Source organism: Rhinopithecus bieti, unplaced genomic scaffold, assembly GCF_001698545.2.
Source record: "Rhinopithecus bieti isolate Rb0 unplaced genomic scaffold, ASM169854v2 scaffold_6063, whole genome shotgun sequence".
Taxonomy (NCBI): domain Eukaryota; kingdom Metazoa; phylum Chordata; class Mammalia; order Primates; family Cercopithecidae; genus Rhinopithecus; species Rhinopithecus bieti.
The window spans coordinates 1,217,048-1,240,317 of record NW_016805186.1 but is presented as its reverse complement, the minus strand read 5'-3'; the positions used below and the strand labels follow the sequence as shown (position 1 = coordinate 1,240,317).

Here is a 23,270-nt window from a genome sequence, read left to right as displayed (position 1 = left end):
TTTTTTTGAGACAGAGTCTTGTTCTGTCTCCAGGCTGGAGTGCAGTGGCGCCATCTCGCCTCACTGCAACCTTCGCCTCCCGAATTCAAGCGATTCTCCTGCCTCAGCCTCCTGAGTAGCTGGGATTACAGGTGAGAGCCACCACTCCTGACTAATTTTTGTATTTTTAGTGGAGACGGGGTTTCACTATGTTGGTCAGGCTGGTCTGGAACTCCTGACCTCATGATCCGCCCACCTCAGCCTCCCAAAGTGCTGGGATTACAGGCATGAGCCACCACACAGTTCCACAAGGAGTTTTTTTGTTTGTTTGGTTTGGGTGTTTTGTTTTTTTTTTTTTTTTTTTTTTTTCCCAGATGAAGTATCACTCATGTACCCCAGGCTGGAGTGCAATGGCACAATCTCAGCTCACTGCAACCTCCATCTCCCGGGTTCAAGCAATTCTCCTGCCTCAGCCTCCCAAGTAGCTGGGATTACAGGTGCCCGCCACCACACCCAGCTAATTTTTGTATTTTTAGTAGAGACGGGGTTTCACCATGTTGGCCAGGCTGGTCTCGAACTCCTGACCTCAGGTGATCTGCCTGCCTCAGCCTCCCAAATTGCTGGGATCACAGGCGTGAGCCACCATTCCCGGCCCACGAGGAGCTTTTTTAACTGGCATGCTTGAGGTTTGTTAACTCCCCAAAGTTTCTAGCAAGTATGTCCCAGATGCCTTGCACCTGCTGTTTCACATAAGATATTTATTATGATGCAAGCCTTCTGGGACAAGAAAAGGCATGGGTACTGTGCTGCAGTGGAATGCATTTTTCACATGAACCAAATGGTTTTTTTGGCCCCCCAAAATTCATATTTGAAATCCTAACCTCCAATGAGATGACACTTGGAGGTAGGGCTTTCAGGAGGTAATCAGGTCATGAGAGTGGGGCCTTCATGATGAGATTAATATCCTTATGACAAGAAACACCAGGCCAGGCATGGTGGCTCATGTCTGTAATCCCAGTACTTTGGGAGGCCAAGGCAGGCAGATCACTTGAGCCCAGGAGTTCAAGACCAGCCTGGGCAACATGGTGAAATCCCGTCAGTACAAAAAATTTTAAAATTAGCCAGGCTTGATGGCACACACCCATAGTCCCTGATACTCAGGAGACTGAGTGGGAGGATCACTTGAGCCCGGGAGGTTGAGGCTGCAGTGAGCTGTGTTTGCACCACTGCACTCCAGCCTGAGCAACAGAGCAAGATCCTGTCTCCAAAAAGTAAAAGAGAAGAAACACCAGAGAGCTTGCTTCCCCTCTCTCTGCTTTCTGCCATGTGAAGCTACATCAAGAAGATAGTTGTCTGCAAACCAAGAAGAGAGCCCTCACCAGATATCAGATCTGCTGGCACCTCGCTCTCGGACTTCCCAGCCTCCAGAACTGTAAGAAATATATGCTTACTTAGGCCACTCAGCTTATGGAATTAATTCTGCAGCTCAAGCTGATGAAGACAACGTCTCTCTCAGAAATGGGTGTAAATTACTATCACATAAATGGAAAGCACGAGAACCTTATGTATATTCACAACCTCTGACCCAGCCAGGCCACCTCAAGGAAAATAGCTCCCAAAATAATTGGAGAGAAGCAGAAAAATTTCTGTATTTACTCCCAATTTTACATAAAATGAAGAAAAATTTGGGAAAAAAACTAAAATGTTTACCAAGAAAATGGTTAAATTATGGACCATCCATTTGATGGAATATTAGGTTGCCATTTAAAAATCATGGCTTTGGGCAGGCTGCGGGGGCTCATACCTGTAATCCCAGCACTATGGGAGGCCAAAGCAGGCAGATTGCTTGAGCTCAGGAGTTCAAGACCAGCCTGTACAATAGAGTAATAGTGAAATCCTGTCTACAAAAATACATGAGCCTGTAGTTCCAGGAGGATACATTGCTTTGGGAGGCTGAGGTGGGAGGATTGCTTGAGCCCAGGAGGTCAAGGCTGCAGTAAGCAGTGTTTGTACCACTGCATTCCAGCCTGGGCAACAGAGCAAGACACTGTCTCAAATAAAAAATAAAAAATAAAACTCCACAGTTTTGACATAAGAAAATGCTCACAACTAATGTAACATTTAAAAAATAATGGTATGTATAATATGGGATTTGAGATAAATTTAGGAGAAACTGTTAGATTTCAAATACCTTTCTCTTCAAGAATGTGTTACTTTTTTCTCTTATTTGGAATATCTCTTATATTTCTCAATGGAATTTTATAGTTTTCTTGAAAAGACCTAAAATTTTATATTAACTGTGTTTCTAGGATTACTTATTTTCTATTGCAAATGGAAATGCTTTTCATTATATTTTTAAGATGTTATTGACTTCTTCTTGGGGCGGGGAGAAGAAGTCTCGCTCTGTTGCCCAGGTTGGCGTGCAATGGCACAATCTCGGCTCACTGCAACCTCTGCCTCCCAGGTTCAAGAGATTCTCCTGCCTCCCAAGTAGCTGGGATTACAGGCACCTGCCAGCACGTCCTGCTAATTTTTGTGTTTTTAGTAGAGACAGGGTTTCACCATGTTGGGCAGGCTGGTCTTGAACTCCTGACCTCAGGTGATCCACCTGCCTCGGCCTCCCCATGCCCAGCTGCTGTTACTGATTTTTAAACAGCCTTCCTCTTACAGTTTCTAGAATTCTTTCTATTCTTCTGCTGTATTTGATGTGGTTCTAGACATCAGTTTAACAGGCATGAGGAAGAAATAAAAGACATAGAAATTCCAGGAAATAGTGTTTCATTAATAAAAATGTGAAATTTGTAATAATAATAGCATATACAACCACATATGTTATAAATGCATTTTTTAAAGTATAATTATCAATCTGTCTATCTACAGAGAAATAAGCCTGGAAGGAAATACCCAAAGATACTAATTGTATTCTAGTGACTCTCAGTTCTATCAGACCTTCTTTTTACATAATATTTTATAATGCCATTAATCTCCTTGAAATGAAAGTCACTGATGTTTTGCCTAAACAAGTGACTTTTAAAAAATCAATATATGCCCTAGCTTACTGTAAATAATAAATAAAAGTAGTTTATAATGTTTTGAAAAAATTATATTTAAGCTCATACAGCACAATTACACTAGAAAATCCCAATGCCCCACAAATTCCCCAAACAATCCCAAGGCGAGGTACTGTCACCTTTGAGTATCATTGTGTTTAAAAAAGGAGGTCCAGGGAGTGAGATTCTTATTTTTTTGTTTGCTTTTCTATAGAGTATTTTTTCTCCTTTAAATGAATGCATACTGCTTTTATATTCAAAAATCTAGTGTTGGGGTAGATGTCTCAGGACTGTGATGTGTTCAATTCAAGGGAGGAGAAAGTGCCCAGGAAGACAGCTTACCTCGAATGAGTACGCTTTCCCAATTCCATCGCCTGCTCCAGTGATCACTGTGAAAAGCAGGAATGTTTTTAAATGACGGAATTCATCTTTAAACTTCTCTTTCTCACTGGCTACGCTTTCTCGCAAGCCTAGTCTCCAGGACAGTCATTGCTCCAAAGGCGCATCCCTTTGCTTTCCAGCCCACACCCTTGAAGCCCCTCGCTAAACATTCAGGTGAAACGGTTGGTTGGTTGGTTGGCTGGTTGGTTGGTTGGTTGGTTGGTTTTTTGGAGGGATTGGCGAGATTCTGGAAAACATGTTCCAAGACGAAACAAAGAGCCGCAGCCAGGGAACATTTCCTTCAGGCCCCATGAGGATGCAGATACTGTGAGCCGCAAGGGCAGGCAGTGTTCCCCATTATCTCTCTGCCCAGGCACTCATCTGTCATTGTAAGGACATTTCAAGGTTCCTTCTAAAAGTAGAGCTGTGCCCCTTCTCACCCCACCCCACAGCAGCAATTAAAGGCCTATGGAAGGTAGGGAATTTAGCAAAGAGGAAAATACAAAAAAGCAAAAGGAAAATGCAGTGAAATGAAGAAACCTGAAGAATGTGTACTCAATAGAACTATCTGTTAATATACAACAATCAAATAGGTCTTCTAGTCCTTTTATATCAACATTACAGACATATTTAATGATTGAGCTCTAGGATACGCCTCATTCGTGAGAACATGACAATTTCAAAATTCACTACAATTCGGCATATCGTAAAACTTACAATGTATCCTTGCAACAACAATTAAAGGGCTTGCTTTCAAAACGTGTGAACAAAAGATACATTCAGCTCACTTGAGAGTGAGTGCAGGCCAAGCTCTACAAGCTTCACGGACCACACTGACAGAAGCACTCTGACTTTAATCATTACTAATGATGTGTTTGTTCATTTGGGAGCTTCTAGGAGGCTCCATGCACACCGTCTGCAGCTCCGGGTGCAGGAACTATGCTCAGGGCCATCTTGGGCCTTACCTTCCCCTCCCTGGGGGGAATCTTCACTTCACCCAATACAGGGCAAGATGATACCATCAATGATAACAACGGCTGACGGTCACACACTTACTTCTTGCCATGTACTGCTTCTAGTGTTTTAGATGCATCATCTCATTTAATGTTCAAAACAAACCTAAAATGCAGGGACCATCATTATCCTTCGTTTGGAAATGAGGAAGCCAAGGGGAAAAAGTTCGTAAATGATGACACAGGGATTTGAACCCAGGCTGTCTGACTTTGGGGCCCCAAGTCTACGAATATATACCAAGAAAAGAATTAGGAAATCCAGCACAGAGTTCAGGGTACTCTCTCTGAGGAATTAAAAATTTACCCTCTAGTACTTGGGTTTCTTTTTTGTCCGCTACTTGAAATACATTATCTCCCTGATATCTGCCTCTGCCCAAACATATTTTACTCCTGCTAGAGGTAACTCACTCGATCTTGACTCATAAAAACAGGTTAAGATCATGTTTTTACTTTGAGTCACCAAATGCTCTAAGTCTCTGGACCCATTTGAACTTCTTTTAGAATGTGGGTTCTTAGAAGGGCTTTCCCTACACAAACGATAGCAGCTATGCAGAGTGCTACGTCCACCCACACATGGGCATCTGAATCTGTGTGGAGTGGGGTATTTAAATCCAGAACACACAGGTCAAGCTGCTCAGCAAGTTCACTACAGACAGCATAATGCCCCAAGAGGACACACACACACACACACCCACAATGTAAGAAGCAGCAGTCAAAAATCCATTCGTCATCCCAAACAATTTCTCACGTGGTAGTTTTTTAAATTTCCATTGCTAAGTTTTTAAGGTTGCCAGGTTTAGCAAATAAGGATACAGAATGCCCACTTAAATTTGAAATTCAGGCAAATTATGAATGGTTTAATATGTGTCCTATGCAATATGTGAGTTATAAAATACTAAAAAAGTGTTCCTTTTTTCTGAAATTTAAATTTAACTGGGTGTCCTGTATTTTATCTGGCAGCCCTATAAGGATATTAGAATCTTTCCTATTTCACCCGGATAATATCTCTAACGTCACTTAATCATTTTTGTCATTGGATTCTTTTTCTATTTTTATTGCCTGGTGTCCAAATTTGAAATATAAGCCCCTGCAAAGATCTTAGCATTTCATTCAAGGAGATGCTGAAGCCATGGCCTCATGCTCTTCACCTTAACCTCAGTCACAGGGCTGAAGTTCTGCATGGGCGTTCCAGTCGATAAATCCCATGGGGAGGCAGCATTTAATTGACACCAGCCAGATTCCCTTCCAAACCATCCTGAAAACATGGCTCCACAGAGATATGTGTTGCCTTGATTTTGTAATACCTTCATTTCTTAAACACACTTAGATTCTTTTTTTAATACAGTGAATTAAAATTATTTAGATTCCAAAATTTGGAAACACCTTCTGGTAAAATGAAAACGCCCAGGCTTGTTGTAAATCTGGAGATGAGGATGTGGAAATTTCTGCATGGTTTATTATTTGTATCAGCAGGAAACTCCCAAAAGAAGAAAACTCATCTAATGGGGTCGGGAGGACAAGTGCTCAGCAAGGGCTGGGTAGCCTTCTTCCCTAGTGTTCCCTGAATGCCCTATGGCTTGTGTTGCAGACCATTCTAATTTCACTCACACTTTCTAATCCCTCCAATTAAAAGTACCCAAAGGAATTACTTCTTTGCTCTCAAAGAGAAAAGATGCAATATCCCTTTTGAGACATAAATAATAATAAGCAGGGGCTGGGTGCGGTGGCTCACGTCTGTCATCCCAGCAGTTTGGGAGTCCAAGGCGGGTGAATCACGAGGTGAAGAGTTTGAGACAAGCCTGGTCAACGAGGTGAAACCCTATCTCTACTAAAAATACAAAATGTTGGACGGGTGCGGTGGCTCACGCCTGTAATCTCAGCACTTTGAGAGGCCAAAGTGAGCGAATCATGAGGTCAGGAGTTCGGGACCAGCCTGACCAACATGGCAGAACCCTGTCTCTACTAAAAATACAAAAATCAGCCGGCTGCGGCAGTGTGCACCTGTAATCCCAGCTACGCGGGAGGCTGAGGCAGGAGAATTGCTTGAACCCAGGAGGCAGAGGTGGCAGCGAGCAGAGATTGCACCATTGCACTCCAGCCCAGGCAACAGAGTGAGACTCCGTCTCAAAAAAAAAAAAAAAAAAAAAGAAAACGAAAAAAAAAATTAGCCGGGTGTGGTGACAGGTGCCTATAATATAATCCCAGCTACTTGGGAGGCTGAGGCAGGAGAATTGCTTAAACCTGGGAAGTGGAGGTTGCAGTGAGCCAAGATCGCGCCATTGCACTCCAGCCCAGATGAGAGAGCAAGACTCTGTCTCAAAAATAATAAGAATAGTAATAAGCAGGAAGAATAGCAGCAAAAAAACACGAGATAGAATGCTCTTACCTGCCCACTGTCCCATTGACCGCAAGAAAGGCTTTGGCAAAACTTTCCAGTAACTCAGTAAAATACATCTGGAGAATCTTGTGCACTTCACCAGGCAGGCCAGGCACACCAGCAGCCCTGTGAGGATGAAGAACTGTTCCAGAGCATCCCCCATGGCTGCACGGAACAGACTGTTCAGCCCTGGCCGTGGCCCTCTGTGCGTGCCTCCTGGGACCGCGCTGCTCTGGAGACCTCCAGATCTTCTTCCAGGAGTCACTGGGTGTGTTCCGTCAAGTCAGGGGCATCTAGATTAAAGTAACTTCTTTACAGAATCCTCTGATTCACAGGCCTTTGAATGAGGCTTTTGTTACTGTGGAGGAGCTGGTGAAAAAGTAAAAGGTGGAGATGAAGGGAAAAAAACAAAGCCTGGACAGATATAAAATGGCAGCCCATGGTTCTCTCACTGAATTTGGAAACTTGAAAAGGATGCAGAATCCCAGGCATTCATCATGTATTTAGCACTGTGTATGGGCTGCCTACCAGGTGGAATCCCCTCTTACAGGCATTAGGAAGATAATAGTGACCACTTAGGGTCACTATTGGGAGTGGTTGGGAGCTTAGATTCTGGTAGCAGGGACAGATGATGAGCAGATAAATAAGATAACATCAGGCTGGGTAGTGGCTCACGCCTGTAATCCCAACATTTTGGGAAGCCAAGGCAGATGGGTCACATGAAGTCAAGAGTTTGAGACCAGCCTGGCCGACGTGGTGAAACCTCATCTCTACTTAAAATACAAAAATTAGCCAGGCCTGGTGGTGTGCACCTGTAATCCCAGCTACTTGGGAGGCTAAGGCAGGAGAATCACTTGAACATGGGAAGCAGAGATTGCAGTGAGCCAAGATCACACCATTGCACTCCAGCCTGGGTGACAGAGCGAGATTCTGTCTCAAAAAAAAAAAAAAAAAAAAGTATGTGCTATGAAAAAGCGCTATTGAACCACGTGTTTGAGTAGCTACTCAGGGAATGCTTCAGAGAGGGTGCTCAGGAAGAATTCTGTGAAAAGGTGGAGTTTTTAGTTGAAATTTGAATGAAAGGAACCAGCTCTGCAAAGATGAGTTCTCCCTCTGGGCTAATGGAACAGCTAGTACAATGCCCGAAGTGAGAAAAATCCATGTATTTGAGGAATAAGAACTAGGACAGGCCGGGCGCGGTGGCTCACGCCTGTAATCCCAGCACTTTGGGAGGCTGAGGCAGGCAGATCATGAGGTCAGAAGATCGAGACTATCCTGGCCAATATGGTGAAACCCCATCTCTACTGAAAATACAATAATTAGCTGGGTGTGGTGAGCATGCCTGTAATCTTAGCTACTCAGGAGGCTGAGGCAGGAGAATCACTTGAACCCGGGAGGTGGAGCTTTCAGTGAGCTGAGATCACGCCAGAGGGACTGGCCACAGAGAGCAAGGGAGAAAAAGGCCAGGGCAGGAGGGAGGAGCCACGCCCTACAGGTGAGTGTGGACTTTCAGAGCAACCAGAAGCCATTACACAGATTTAGGAAATAGAGTTCTATACTCTGAATTATGCTTTTAAAAGGCCATAATTTTAAAAGCTGAGGGAAAATGTCCTTTTGGGAGTGGGATGGAGCATGGGTGTGACAAGTGAAGCAAGGGCAGCCAGGACGTTGAAGTCATCCATGCAGAGGCCACAGAATCAGTCCTTGGCCTTCTCTCATTTCTGCCTGTGCTCATTCTCGGCTCACTCTGTGCTGCAATCAACAGCCTTGCGCTCACCCTAGAAGTAGAATTTCTGGCCAGAACATAGATTCATACGTCTGTATGCTAGATATTGTCAGATTTGCCTTCATTTTGCGTTCACGCCAACAACACGTGAGCATGTTCGTTTTCCTGCTGCCTTAGCAGTAGAGAATGTTGTCAAGCTTTGGGACTTTCGCCACCCAGTAGGTAAGAAGTAGCATCCAATGTTGTTTTAAGTTTAAATTAACTTATTAGCCAGGTTGGAGAGATTTTCATAAGCCTAAGGGCTATTTTCACTGTTTTCTTTGTGAATTTTCTCTCTCCTGCCCATTTTTCTATGTGGTTTTTGGTCTTTCCCTTCTCTGTATTTAGAGATGGTTTCAGAACTCTGATTAGACAGAAATCCGACCTGCTCACTCTGTCCTTCATGTTCGTTGATTATCTCTTCAGATGTGTCCGATCATTGTTAAATCAGCCCATTGTGGTTTTTACTTTAATGACCTTAACTTCATTTCTAAAAGTTCCTTTTGTACAAAACTGAGGTTTTTCTTCTCATGGTTTTCTGTTCCATGCAGATATTTTTAATTTTGACTTTCCTTACCTCAGCATGATTGTCTTGTGATCTGGCTTTAACAATTCCAGTGCCTACATCAGCCTTTCTATTGCTGGCTCCTCTCTCTGGTAGGTCTCACTCATGGTGCCCTGTTTCCTTGTGTGCTTGATAATTTTCACCTGTGCACATCCCATTGTGCTTGGAAATTTCTCTGTGAGGTTTTCTGATGAAGCCGTATTCCTCCACAGAGGAGGTGATTTTGCTTCTACCAGACATCTACAGGAACTTCCAATTTGGAAAATTAAATTCATGGCTAAATTCATAGTTTTCTAAACTATGCAGGTGAAGTGAATTTGGTCTGCCATGACAACCCACCCTGGCCTGTGTTGATAAACCCATAGGACGGTTCTCTGGCCATCTCCACCCACCACCACCTCCTCTGCTCAATGCTAAGGCGCGTTTCCTTGCAGTCCGGGAGCATGTTTCTTCTGGACCATGCTTACCCTGAGGACGCAGAAACCTTCTGGGATCCCGGCATTATGGACTCTTCACCTATTAGACTCTTCCTGACCTTCGTTTCTGTCCCATACCGTCACCACCGAAGCTCCCCATCACCCCATCCAGCAAATGCAGGGCTAATGTGGCTTCAGTGCTCAATTTACCTCTCTGTGTTGCTGCTTTCTCTTATACTGAAATTTTTGACTATCTTAATAGGTTTTTGCTTTTAATAAGCTCTTTGAGAATATCTCTTCTTCTACCCACAAAAACATGGGTGAATCACATTTTGTCGAGCAAAAGAAGTCACGGAAAAGTACTGCATTAGTTATCTATTCTATATAACAAATTAACCCAAAACTTAGTCGCCTAAACAATGCCATTTATTATCTCATGATTTCTGTGGGTCGGGAATCCAGGCATGGATCAGCCAGGTCCTCTGGCTCAAAGACTTTCACAGGTGGCAATAAAGTCCAGCCAGGTGGCCGTCACCTCCAGGCTCACCTGGGGAGACAGCAGCCCAGTCATTTGTTTGTTGCAGGATTCGGTTGCTCCTCCTTTATTCCTTGCTGTGTGGACCTCGTCACAGGGCAGCTCCCAAGGGCAGCTTGCTTCATCAGATCTAGCCAGTGGGAAGAATCAGAGAGACAGAGAGAGAAGGCAGAAGCCACACTCTTGTCATCTGATCTCGGAAGGGCTATTCCATTACCTTAGCTGTATTCTGTGCATTAGAAGCAAGTTCCTAGATCCACTCCATATTCAAAGGGAAAATATCACACAAGGGAGTGAAAGTAGGGGGCAGAGGGATCATTGAGGTCCATTCTAGAAACTGCCTTCTACATGTACATAGTATAGGATGTTATTTATAGGAAGTTAAAGAACAGGCAAACACAATCTTCAGTAAAATAAAATCAGAACACTGGTTGCCTGGTAGAGGTGAAGGGATTGGCTGGTAGGGTCATAGGGAACTTTTCTGATTGATTAAGATATTCTATATTTTGATAAGCAATGTGTTTGGAAGGGTCTGCCTTAATCAAAACTCACTGTACTGTACACTGTTAAGCTCTGTGCAATTTATCACATGTAAATTATCTTGAAACTTCAAACAAATTTTATCCTGCAGTTATTCTTTGAATGGCGGATAATTTAGACTTCTGTTACCAGAATCGTAAGCAGCAATTCATTTGTGTGCTTGGTCACAGACCAAGATTTCCCCACTTTTACTTTTCAGCATCAAAAACTATATCCAACCCCATGTAATAGATTGAGAAATTACATACCAATATCTGACTGTGAATTCAGCAAAGCTTTTAAGTAAATGTGTATTTTTCTATTTACAAGATGCTATGACTTGTGTCCCTCAACCCCTGGCCTCAGCCACAATTCACACATTGAAGGCCTAACCCCCAATGTGATGATATTTGGAGATGGAGCCTTTGGGGGGTGATGAGATCATGAGGGTGGGACCTTCATGGTAAGATTAATGCCCTTAAATGAAGAGACACAGGCTGGGTGCCATGGCTCATACCTGTAATCCCACACTTTGGGAGGCTAAGGTGGGCAGATCACCTGAGGTCAGGAGTTCTAGACGAGCCTGGCCAGCATGGTGAAACCCCGTCTCTACTAAAAATACAAAAATTAGCCGGGCGTGGTGGCACCTGCCTGTAATCCCAGCTACTCGGGAGGCTGAGGCATGAGAATTGCTTGAACCCGGGAGGCAGAGGTTGCAGTGAGCAAAGATCACACCACTGCACTCCTAGCATGGGTGACAGAATGAGACTCCATCTCAAAAAAAACAAAAAAAAAGAAGAAGAGACACAAGAGATCTCCCTCTCTCTCTCTCCACCGCATGAGGGCACAGCAAGCAGACCACTGTCTACCAGCCGGGAAGAGAGCCCTCACCAGGAACCCAGTGGGCCACCACCTTGATCTTGGACTTCTCAGCTTCCAGAACTGTGAGAAAAAAATTCTGCCATTTAAGCCACTTAGTCTGTGGTATTTTGCTATAGCAGCCTGAGCGGACACAGAGTACATGGGAACACTTAAAAATTAAATTCTTCAGTGTGGAGACATGTTATTTCCCCAGCATATGTTTGCTGTTGTTTTCTGCTGCACTTGAGAAATGCGACTGAATGACTGATGCTATTATAGCAACAACATTAATGCCAGTGTAAAACTTCTAAATACATGATCTTCAAAACTCAATAGTTACCAAAAAAAATTTTCTTACCATACATCTAGCAACTCTGCACAGTTGCTAGGCAGAGAAAAGCAGTTGAGAACTGGGTCTCTGAAACAGGGATCATAAACTCAGATGCTTACAGTGGTGGAAGGCAAGTGATATAAGCCCATGAAACAGGGCAGGGACCTTGTGTTGTACTTTTTTTTTCCTTTTGAGACACAGTCTTACTCTGTCACCCAGGCTGGAGTGCAATGGTGCAATCTCAGCTCACTGCAACTTCTGCCTCCCGGGTTCAAGCAATTCTCCTGCCTCAGCCTCCAGTGTAGCTGGGATTACAGGTGCCCATCATCGCGCCTGGCTAATTTTTGTATTTTTAGTAGAGACAGGGTTTCACCTTGTTGGCCAGGCTGGTCTCAAACTCCTGACCTCATGATCCGCCCACCTTGGCCTCCCAAAGTGCTGGGATTACAGGCGTGAGCCACTGCGCCCGGCCTTATGCTGCTCTTTCTCCCACAGACACGGAGCAGGTATAATGTTCACTTCCACAGACAAATGCACTCTCTTTCATTGTCTTTGAAATCTTGTCTCTCTTGATTTAGCTTTCGTTTTCTTGCTTTCCTCTCAACTCTACTTTAGGAAATGACGCTACAAACACCCTGAAGGATAGAGACCTACCCTGAGCCTCCGCTCGCGGGACGTAGAGAACAGGGAACGTGGAGAACATGCTGAAACCGAAACTGTCCACTCCACCCAGCTCCAGCTGTCCTGTGGAACTGTGGCCTAGCTGGCACATTGTGATTTTTTTTTTTAAGTGATGAAAAAATCCAGTTTCTAATATGACATTTCTCCATTTTTATAAAAAGTGTTATGAAAATAACAACTGGAATATAAAGCAACAAACTCCAAAACCATGTTAACACTGCATAGACAAAATAAAACACATCTGCAGCCCTCCAAGAGCCCGTGGATGAAAGGTCTGGGGCTTCAGATTAAGGAGGTGAATTAACTTAGTTAAGTGCAGTGTGCATGTACTTGGCAGGGCAGTGGGGCTGGGATTGAAGGGGGTGCGGAGACGGTGAACAGAACTCAATAACCAAGTTCACTGAGTACCCTCTCCACAACACTACCGTAAAGGTAGGAGGAGCAGAGGCAAGAACAAATATGGAAAAGCTGGTAGCACTGAGAAAACACATAAAGTCAGAAAACCTAGCTGGATATGGGTCCAAACAGGGCCTTAGATGCAGGATATAAGGGAGCAACTCAAAGGTCAAAGAACGTCTTGAAGTAAAAGACATGAGCAGAAAATTGGCCGGGCGTGGTGGCTCATGCCTGTAATCCCAGCACTTTGGGAGGCCAAGGCAGGCGAATCACGAGGTCGGGAGTTCAAGACCCGCCTAGCCAACATGGTGAAACCCCGTCTCTAATAAAAATACAAAAGATTACCCTGGCGTGGTGGCAGGCGCCTGTAATCCCAGCTACTTGGGAGGCTGAGGCAGGAGAATTGCTTGAACCCAGCAGGCAGAGGTTGCAGTGAGCTGAGATAGCACCACTGCACTCCAGACTGGCCAACACAGTGAGACCCCATCTCAAAAAAAAAAGATATGGACAGAAAATTAAATTAAATTAAGAAATACAACTAGTATGCAAATGTGTGGAATGTTTAACCTCATACGTTATCAGAAATGTCAATTGAATGAGTAAAATACTACATACACATAAACTAGTAAATAGAGCATCAGGCTCACATGCAGCATTCGTGAGGATGCGGTGGAACTGAGGCTGTCCTCCATGCCTCTGTGGTGAAGATGAAACAGCAGAGGCTTTCTGAAATACACTCCACACACAGCAGGCCAGTGCTTGCCTGGGGCTGGTTGAGGGCATGGGGAAGGGGAATGTTTTGGGGGTCGTGGAAATGTTCTAAAACTGTATTGGGATGATGGTTTTACAGTTCCATAAATTAACTCCCAGGTCATTAAACTGTACACTTACAATTGCTGGACTTTAAAATATTTAAATAATACCTCGGTCAAGCTGTTTTTTAAAACTAGGACGTGGCCCCAGGCCATCTGATTCCAGAGGCTGCCATCACACAACTACTGCCCACCTGTGCCATCACAACAGGAGAATAATGGCATCTTTGGAAAAGCCCAGCCACCCCGATGTCAGCAGCTTCCTGGTTGGTTTCCTAGGTAAAATGCACAAGGACTGGATGATCTTATTCAACTACCAACGTGACCCCATCCACCCTCCTCTTCAAGCCAGTACTCCAAGTTTGGGATGAAAATGCAACAACAACTCGGTCTAGAAGAATTGTTTCAAACTAAAGTTCCCAAATCACTACAGAGTTCCTGAAAACAAGAATGGCCATCCTCAAGTCATTTTCAGTATCCCCCAAAAGTCAAGTTTTCAGAAGACTTTTGTATCCCAAAGCTATAAGGATTAAGACTGTCATCAACTCTCCGTGCTTTCGACTAGAATTAACCCCAGTCGGCTGGTTAGTAACATCGGCTGTCTCATGTCAACCAGAAATTCTAATTGGGAATCACACAGTTTTGACAAATACAAAATATAGATTGTGCACAAGTACGATTTCAAGTTTTGAGAGTTTTTCAAAGCATCGGACTGAGGGAGCACTAACCAGGGGGTGCTGGGGTTGAAGGAGTGGGAAACCCCTGGAAGGAGAGTGCTAAGGGATTGGCTCCTATTTTTGGATCTCACAGAACGGGTGCTCAGTAAATGGTAGTTGTCATTAACAGTGTTGCTATTGCAGATGTGATCACCTTTAACAAAACCTGGGGGATCAGTCATTTCTATGACTGTGAGCGGCTAGCAGTGGCAGAAAGGGTGTGTAGTCTCAGCCCATCAATAAGAAGAGCGCTTCTGCCAGCTGATCAAGAACACCCTGGGAGTCTAGAAGACGGGGTAAATGCTTGCTTCTTGCTCCCATCCAGCTACCTTTCAGGGCCTGGCTGGCCTCCGTTCAGCTCGCCATTGCTAGCTGTCCCTATCCTACGAAGTCCCCATTCGTAAACAACCTCCACACAAACCCAGCTCTATCTTGCTAATATGCAGGCTCTCTCATGCCAGGGGTGAGCATGCGGATGGACAAAGAAGAAGAGAGCAGGGAAACACACCCTGTCAAATAAACTCGCATGAACGTTCTAAGTTTAGTTTACTTAGGAAGAGAGAACTTCACCTTTATTTACATTTTATGTCAAGAGAAATTAATTGAAGAAAAACAAGAACATTGTGAGGCTCGCCCTTTGATTATATGGTCTATTCATTCATTCAACAAGGATTTTTCCGTAGCCACGTATACCGGGCCTTGTTCTACTCAACTTAGAGCTTTTAGAGCCCGCTTTATGGGCATAAATTCCTCTTTAGGAATCACAGTGTCGGCCGGGCGCAGTGGCTCAAGCCTGTAATCCCAGCACTTTGGGAGGCCGAGACGGGCGGATCACGAGGTCAGGAGATCGAGACCATCCTGGCTAACACGGTGAAACCCCGTCTCTACTACAAAATACAAAAAACTAGCCGGGCGAAGTGGCGGGTGCCTGTAGTTCCAGCTACTCGGGAGGCTGAGGCAGGAGAATGGTGTAAACCCGCGAGGCAGAGCTTGCAGTGAGCTGAGATCCGGCCACTGCACTCCAGCCTGGGCGACAGAGCGAGACTCCGTCTCAAAAAAAAAAAAAATGGGCCAAGAAAAGCACTGGATTGGATGGTGCGTGGGGAAGTGCCAAATGTAGAGCTTCCATTGTCTTCTCTCATAGAATCAACACACATCATTACCTTTCCAGGAACAGTGTGTGACAGCACGCATAGAGTATTGCCAACCCGGGAAACTCAATCAAGACTCAGTGTTCAGAGTTTTTACTGGGGCTTCATTACGTAAACATCACTGATTGCCCACATGGCTGATCTCTGTGTCCAGACTCTGCAGGTATCACCAAAAGCCTTCATCCTAAACCACACTCTTGGTCTTTCTGGTGTGGCCAGTCCCCATCTGAAATCACATTGTTAGACTATCTAATGTGACCCAAGGTCCCCAGGCAAACAAAGACTCCTATTTGCCATGATATTCCAAGAAACTTAGGGGCAAAGACTAGACATCTTTTTGGGGAAGATTAAATTCTTTACTGCACAGGCTGTGTCTTCCCTGGACAACTTCTCTGAGCCACTCCTCTGGGTGCTGGGCAGGGTGGTGGCCTCTGGTCTTGTCAGCTCATCTCTCCCCAGCATGGAACAGCCTTCCAAGTCAGCTGGGGCAAGGGTAATTGGGACCCTAGTATTTGTGGCCTGCTGTACTTGAGGTAGAGTCTGCATCTTATGGATAGGGGCTTGGTAGAGAGGGCCCTAGCCTCTCAGCTGCACTCACCAGGAATTGAGCATCTCTGGCTGGGCATGGTGGTTCACACCTGTAATCACAGCACTTTGGGAGGCCAAGGCGGGAGGATCACTTGAGGGCAGCCTAGGCAACATAGAAAGATCCCATCTCTACTAAAAAGACAAAAATTAGCCAGGCATAGTGATGTGTCCCTGTGTTCTCAGCTGCTCAGGAGGCTGAGGAGGGCAGATCACTTGAGCCTGGGAGGCAGTGGTTGCAGTGAGCTGAGATCATGCCACTGCACTCCTGCCTGAGCAACAGAGCCAGACCCTGACTTTAAAAAAAGATTTTTAAAAATAAAGATACAGGCATGTGTATGTTCATTGCAGCACTTTTCACAATAGCGAAGACATGGAATCAACCCAAATGCCCATCTATGATAGACTGGATAAAGAAAACATGGTACATACACACCACAGAATACTATGCAGCCATCAAAAGGAATGAGCTCATGTCCATTGCAGGGACATGGATGGAGCTAGAAGCCGTTATCCTCAGCAAACTAACGCAGGAACAGAAAACCAAACACTGCATGTTTTCACTTGTAAGTGGGAGCTGAACAATGAGAATACATGGACACAGGGAGAGGAGCAACACACACTGGGGCCTGTTCGGGGGGTGGGGGGAGTGAGAGCATCAGGATAAATAGCTAATGCAGGTGGGGTTTAACACCTAAGTGATAGGTTGATCTGTGCAGCAAACCACCACGACACATATTTACCTATATAACAAACCTGCATGTCCTGCACGTGTATCCCAGAACTTAAAATTGCATTAAATTAAATTAAATTTTTAAAACATGGCATCTTCAACTTAGATGGGATGAGAAATTCTGGTGGTCTGCTCCTCCCAGTTGGATCCAGTAACCCTTGATTAGGAACTGAAAAGAGAATGACCCCTTCTTGGCTATGGCCACCTGAGGCAGAGCTTCCACCAAGCCATGCTGGGAGAAGGAAAAGAGAGGGGTGGGGTCCAGTCTCAAATGCCACAGCCTCTTACTGTTCTTACCAAGTGTTAGTAGATTTACCTGAATCAATGTTTCCTCATTTGCCCTTATAATGCCTGGAGACTTTAATTACTTGTCTTTTTGTAGTTTTTGCCAGCTTTGCTTGTTTCACAGAAGAATGAGTCCACAGGACTCCTCATGCTGCGATCTGACCTTTTCATAGACTTTTTTTTTAAAGACAATGTCTTACTCTGTCACACAGGCTGAAATGCAGTGGTGCAGTCATGGCTCACTGCAATCATGCCTCACTGCAACCTCAACCTCCCAAAGTCAAGCTGTCCTCCCACCTCAGCCTCCTAAGTAGCTGGGACTACAGGCATGTGCCACCATGCCTGGCTAATGTTTGTACTTTATGGTAGAGATGGAGGTCTCACTGTGTTGCCCAGGCTGGTCTCAAACTCCCGGGCTCAAGCAATCCGCCTGCCTTGGCCTTCCAAAACGCTAGGATTATAGATATGAGCCACTGTGCCGGCCTTCACAGACTTTTTTTTTTTTTTTTTTTTGAGATGGAGTCTCACTCTGTTGCCCAGGCTGGAGTGCAATGGCACAATCTCAGCTCACTGCAAGCTCTGCCTCCCAGGTTCACGCCATTCTCCTGCCTCAGCCTCCCAAGTAGCTGGGACTACAGGTGCTCGCCACCATGCCTGGCTAATTTTCGTATTTTAGTAGAGACGGGGTTTCACCATGTTCTCCAGAATGGTCTCAATCTCCTGATCTTGTGATTCACCCACCTCGGCCTCCCAAAGTGCTGGGATTACAGGTGTGAGCCACTGCACCTGGCTAGATCCTTATTTTTCTTTTATGCCCTGGACCACAATGACAGTCTAGTCATGGCCTCCTTCTTTGAATAATATTTTTAAATGCACAAAATTAAATAGATAGAATTATAAAGGAAACCAATTATACACTAAACCAAAACCAGATATACACTATTTTAATGTGATGTACTAAAATATGCCTTTTATGAACATATTAAATAACAAGAACTAATGGAGAGTCTAACAACTAGTAAATGACAAATAGGGTATAAATGGTTTTTCTGTGAAACCCATAATGTAATATGAAAATATCTTTAATTCTATTGGTAACAAAGTCACAGGTACAGCTACTACTACTGTGGTTTCTCCTACATTCGAATGGAAAGAAATGCTAAATGTTGATTAGAGGTTAGGGAAAATCCAGATTTATTCTTTCCCCAGCTGTGTGCGCCAGCTCACTAAATCTTGTCCATGAACTCCAGGTTAAGCTCCCCTACTACTTAAAGGATGGTCCAGGCCGGGCGCAGTGGCTCACACCTGTAATCTCAGCACTGTGGGAGGCTGAGGTGGGTGGATCATTTGAGGTCAGGAGTTCAAGACCAGCCTGGCCAACATGGTGAAACCCCATCTCTGCTAAAATACAAAATTAGCCAGGCATGGTGGCACATGCCTGTAATCCCAGCTACTCAGGAGGCTGAGGCAAGAGAATCCCTTGAACCCGGGAGGCAGAGGTTGCAGTGAGCCGAGATCGCGCCATTGCACTCCAGGCTGGGCGACAGAGCAAGACTCTATCTCAAAAAAAAAAAAAATGGATGATCTGGACCAACAGCCTGGGGTGGCTAATGCTTCTCAAATCCTCTGGGATAAATGCAGGTTCTGATTCAGTGAATGTACCCTAAGAGTCTGCATTGCTAAGAGGCCCCAAGTTAGCAATGCTGTTTCTGGTGCAGGCACCACAAATGGCAGACAAAAGCCTCAAGGCTTCTCCTGGTGACGACTTTAACCTGGAGTGGAGGTCAGAGCTGGAATGCACACGGCACACGGATGGTGTTTCCTGATCCTTGAAGTCTCTAGCAGTGGCTTGGAGTTCTCCAGCTTCACCCTCAAGGGGCATGCGTTCCTTTTCCATAAGTATGTGATGACAGAGAGGAACATGGGTGGAGATTCTGAGCAGCTAGGTGCCCTGCTTCCCGAAAGCTCCCACGGAGCACAGCAGCTGCTGGTCAGGTAAGCCGCAGACCCGTGGCAAGTCCCAATACACAAAATGCATGCACAACTACACACGACCATTCACAGAAAATAGAGACGACTCACAAGTGCAAGTCACCAAGCCCTAAAAGTGCAAGGAAAAAAGCAACTAAAGATTTTTTTTTTTTGAGATGGAGTGTCGCTCTGTCACCCAGGCTGGAGTACAGTGGTACAATCTCAGCTCACTGCAACCTCTGCCTCTCAGGTTGAAGCCATTCTCCTGCCTCAGCCTCCAGAGTAGCTGGGATTACAGGTGCCCACCATCACGCCCAGCAAATTTTTGTATTTTTAGTAGAGATGGGGTTTCAGCGTGTTGGCCAGGTTGGTCTTGAACTCCTGACCTCAGGTGTCTGCCTGCCTTGGCTTCCCAAAGTGCTGGGATTACAGGCATGAGCCACCGTGCCTGGCCTAAAGACTTTGAAATTAGTAACAAATGTACCTTCCCTATTTTCCTGAGTGCACAAAAACATATATTTAACTCTTCTCTAAACTAGGTCCTATTATGTAATCAACCTCAGCTGTGAAAAAACTCCAATGCTTGAGATACACTTAATATAAAAAGTATTAAAACAGCAGGAAATAGTCCAAGTTAACAAATGGTGTAACTGTTATTTGTAGTACCATGGCAAGAAGTGTGCAAAATATCAAGGTAATTAAACTAATTTTTGTGTCCCATCCACTAGTGGTTTTTACAATGTTTTACCAGGAAAAATTAAATCTGGAGATCTGGGTCACTGGGCCGACATTTCTTTCTTCAGCCTCGATGGGGTTTGCAGAGCCTTTCCATTACCACTTCTCCACCTCCAGCACCCCCAACAGCCTGACTGGAGCTTTCTTCAACCTCCCTCTTCCCTTAAACCCAAGTTCTTTAGCTGTACAGCAAACATTTCAACTTTCAACCTAGTTACTAGGGCTGCTGGGCTGCTCTTAGGGTGCCCTCTGCTGGCCACACATGGAAGCAGGTGTAAAAGTCTTAAACATCTTCAGGAATTCCAAGAATAAAAATTAAAGATAAAAAAATAATTGGAAGAAAGAAAGAATTAGTTTGTGTTTGTTTTACTTAGCATCTTTGGTCTCTGGGATTCAAAAAGAATGTTGATGCAACAGGAGGTAGTTAAGAAAAGTCTGGATGGCTAGGTGCAGTGGCTCAAGCCTGTAATCCCAGCACTTTGGGAGGCCGAGGCGGGTGGATCACCTGAGGCCAGGAGTTCGAGACCAATCTGGCCAACTGGTGAAACCCAGTCGCTACTAAAAATACAAAAAAAAAAAAAAAAAAAGCCCAGCTTGCTGGCGTACACCTATGATCCCAGCTACTTGGGAGACTGAGACACGAGAATCACTTGAATCTGGGAGTTCAAGATTGCAGTGAGCCGAGATCATGCCACTGCACTCCAGCCTGGGAGACAGAGCAAGACCTTGTCTCAAAAAAAAAAGTTTGGGAGCTCCTAGGTTACACTCCAGAAGCCTTTTAATTATTTTATCTTACTAATTTATTTGTGCTTGTAGACACAGAATTTTGCCATGTTGCCATGCCCAGCCCTCCAGAAGCCTCTTAAAAGCACATTGAAGGCTGCGCACAGTGGCTCACGCCTGTAATCCCCACACTTTAGGAGGCCAAGGTGGGAGGATCACTTGAGCTTGGGAGTTCGAGACCAGCCTGGGCAATAGGGCACAACTCCGTCTCTACAAAAACTATTTAAAATTTGGCAGGCTAATTTTTTGGTAGTGGTCCCAGCTCCTCAGGAGGCTGAGGTGGGAGGATCGCTTGAGCCTGGAAGGTGGAGATTGCAGTGAGCCGAGATCATGCCACTGCACTACAGCCTGGGAGACACAGTGAGACCCTGTCTCAAAAATAATAATAAAATAAATTTAAAAGCATATTGAAACAGTAAAGAACTCCTACAACTCAGCAACAATAAAACAAACAACTTGATTAAGAAATGGGCAATGGACTTGAATAGACATTTATTTAAGAAGATAAACAAATGGCCAACAAGTACATGAAAAAATGCTCGACACCACTAATCGATTAATTAAGGAAACACAAATCAAAACCAAAACAGCCAGGCAGGTGAGCCTAGAGTCCCAGCTACTCCAGAGGCTGAGGTAGGAGGATAACTTGTGCCCAAGAGCTGCAGACCACCCTAGGCAACATAGTGAGACCCCATCTCTAAAACAAAATAAAATAAAAATAAATTTTTTGAACATCCATTATGATGGCTACTAGTAAAAATGAAACAGAAAATAACAAATGTTATTGAGGTTGTAGAGAAATTGGAACCCTTGATGGCAGGAATGTAAAATGGTGCAGCCACTATGGAAAACAGCATAGCAATTCCTCAAAAAATTAAAAATAGAATGACCACAGAATCCAGCTATTCCACTTCTAGGCATATATCTAAAAAAACTGAAAGCAGAGTCTTGAAGACATATGTGTACACCCATATTAATAGCAGCATTATGCATAATAGCCAAATGGTGGAAGCAAGCCAAGTGTCCATCAGCAGATGACTGGATAACAGATGCAGCAAACCCACACCACACATTCGGACGTAAGGAAGGACACTCTGCATGCTACAACATGGACGAACGTTGGCGATATGATGCTAAGTGAATACACCTGTCACAAAAACACCAATACGATATGATCCTACTTACATAAGGGATCTTGAATAGTCAAACTCACAAAGACAGCAGAATGGGGGTTGCCAGGGGCCGGGGGGATGGGGATATGGGGAGTTCTTGTTTCATGGGTACAGAGTTTCAGTTTTGCAAGATGAAAAAGCTCTGGAGGTAGGTCGTACAATCAGTATGCTTACTCCTGCTGGACTGTATACACTTAAAAATGGTTAGAACGGTAAATTCTGTCGTGTACTTTACCACAATTAAAAAAAAATTTTTTTTGAGACAAGGTCTCACCTTGTCACTGAGGCTGGAGTGCAGTGGCGTGATCACAGCTCACTGCAGCCTCAACCTCCCAGGCTCAAGCAATCCTCCCACCTCAGCCTCCCCCGTAGCTGTGATCAGAGGTGCGCACCACCATGCCTGGCTAATTTTTTTTTGAAGAGATGGTGTTTCACCATGTTGCCTGGGCTGGTCTCAAACTCCCGGGCCCAAGCAATTTTCCCACCTCAGCCTCCCAAAGTGCTGGGATTACAGGTGTGAGCCACCGCACCCAGCCACATAAAAATCCACACAATGATTCCTTCCTGTGCTGGCCTCCTCCAGATCTGACTCAGCTTCTCGAAACTCAGAAAGTTGCCGCTCGCAAGAATTTAGAGATCTAGTTGAATTTTACAGATCAAAATACTACAGGCCACCACAGGCAAAGTGACTTGGGAAAGGCCTCCCGAGTTTAATAGTAGAGACAAGATTAGTTAGTCTGGCTCCTGACTCCCAGACTGGGGCTCTCCCCTGCACTCCCAATTCCAGGTGGGAGACCCATTTCCACACAGGGCGGGAAAAGTCACCCTATCCATTCGGGCCTCCTTCCCATACACCGGGGTGGGAGGTAGGTGAGCACGTGAGGAAATGCACCTTTGGTAAAAGCTCCTGAACCAACCTGGAGGGAGATGAGAAGAAACAAACAGGTCAGAGCTTAAATGCTAACAGGACTACCCGGGCACAGTGGCTCACGCCTGTGATCCCAACACTTTAGGAGGCCAAGGTGGGCAGATCACCTGAGGTCAGGAGTTCAACACTAGCCTGGCCAACATGACGGCCAAACCTCGTCTCTACTAAAAATACAAAAATTAGCAGGACGTGGTGGCAGATGCCTGTAATCGCAGCTACTCCAGAGGCTGAAGCAAGAGAATCACCTGAACCCAGGTGGCAAGGCTGCAGTGAGTCGAGACTGCGCCACTGCACTCCAGCCTGGGGGATAGAATGAGACTCTGTCTCAAAAAAACAAAAAACAAAAAACAAACAAACAAAAAAACAGGATAAAGCCTGAGTATTTTTTTTCCCCATTGAGTTACTTTGTAGCTTTCCCCAACCTGGAGTCATAAAGGAGTTTGGAATTGTCCCTTCAAGGTGACACATTCTGCTACATTGTGAATGGCGGACACTGTCTTCTGCCTCCAATAATACCACGTGATGAGGCA

The 23,270-nt window shown here is 44.9% G+C and overlaps 1 protein-coding gene across 4 annotated transcripts in view; it reads right to left on the bottom strand.

Moving 5' to 3' along the window:
• Positions 1–7,042, bottom strand: part of HSD17B3 (hydroxysteroid 17-beta dehydrogenase 3) — a 59,455-nt gene extending 52,413 nt beyond the window's left edge. For all 4 annotated transcript variants that reach the window (XM_017871502.1, XM_017871504.1, XM_017871503.1 and 1 more), the window contains exons 1-2: positions 6,810–7,042; positions 3,372–3,418 (exon numbers count right to left, since the gene is read on the bottom strand). In XM_017871502.1, the coding sequence (XP_017726991.1) occupies positions 3,372–3,418; positions 6,810–6,963 (201 nt within the window). In that variant the 5' untranslated portion in view covers positions 6,964–7,042. The remainder of the gene's footprint in view (positions 1–3,371; positions 3,419–6,809) is intronic.
• Between the last annotated feature and the right edge of the window lie 16,228 nt (positions 7,043–23,270).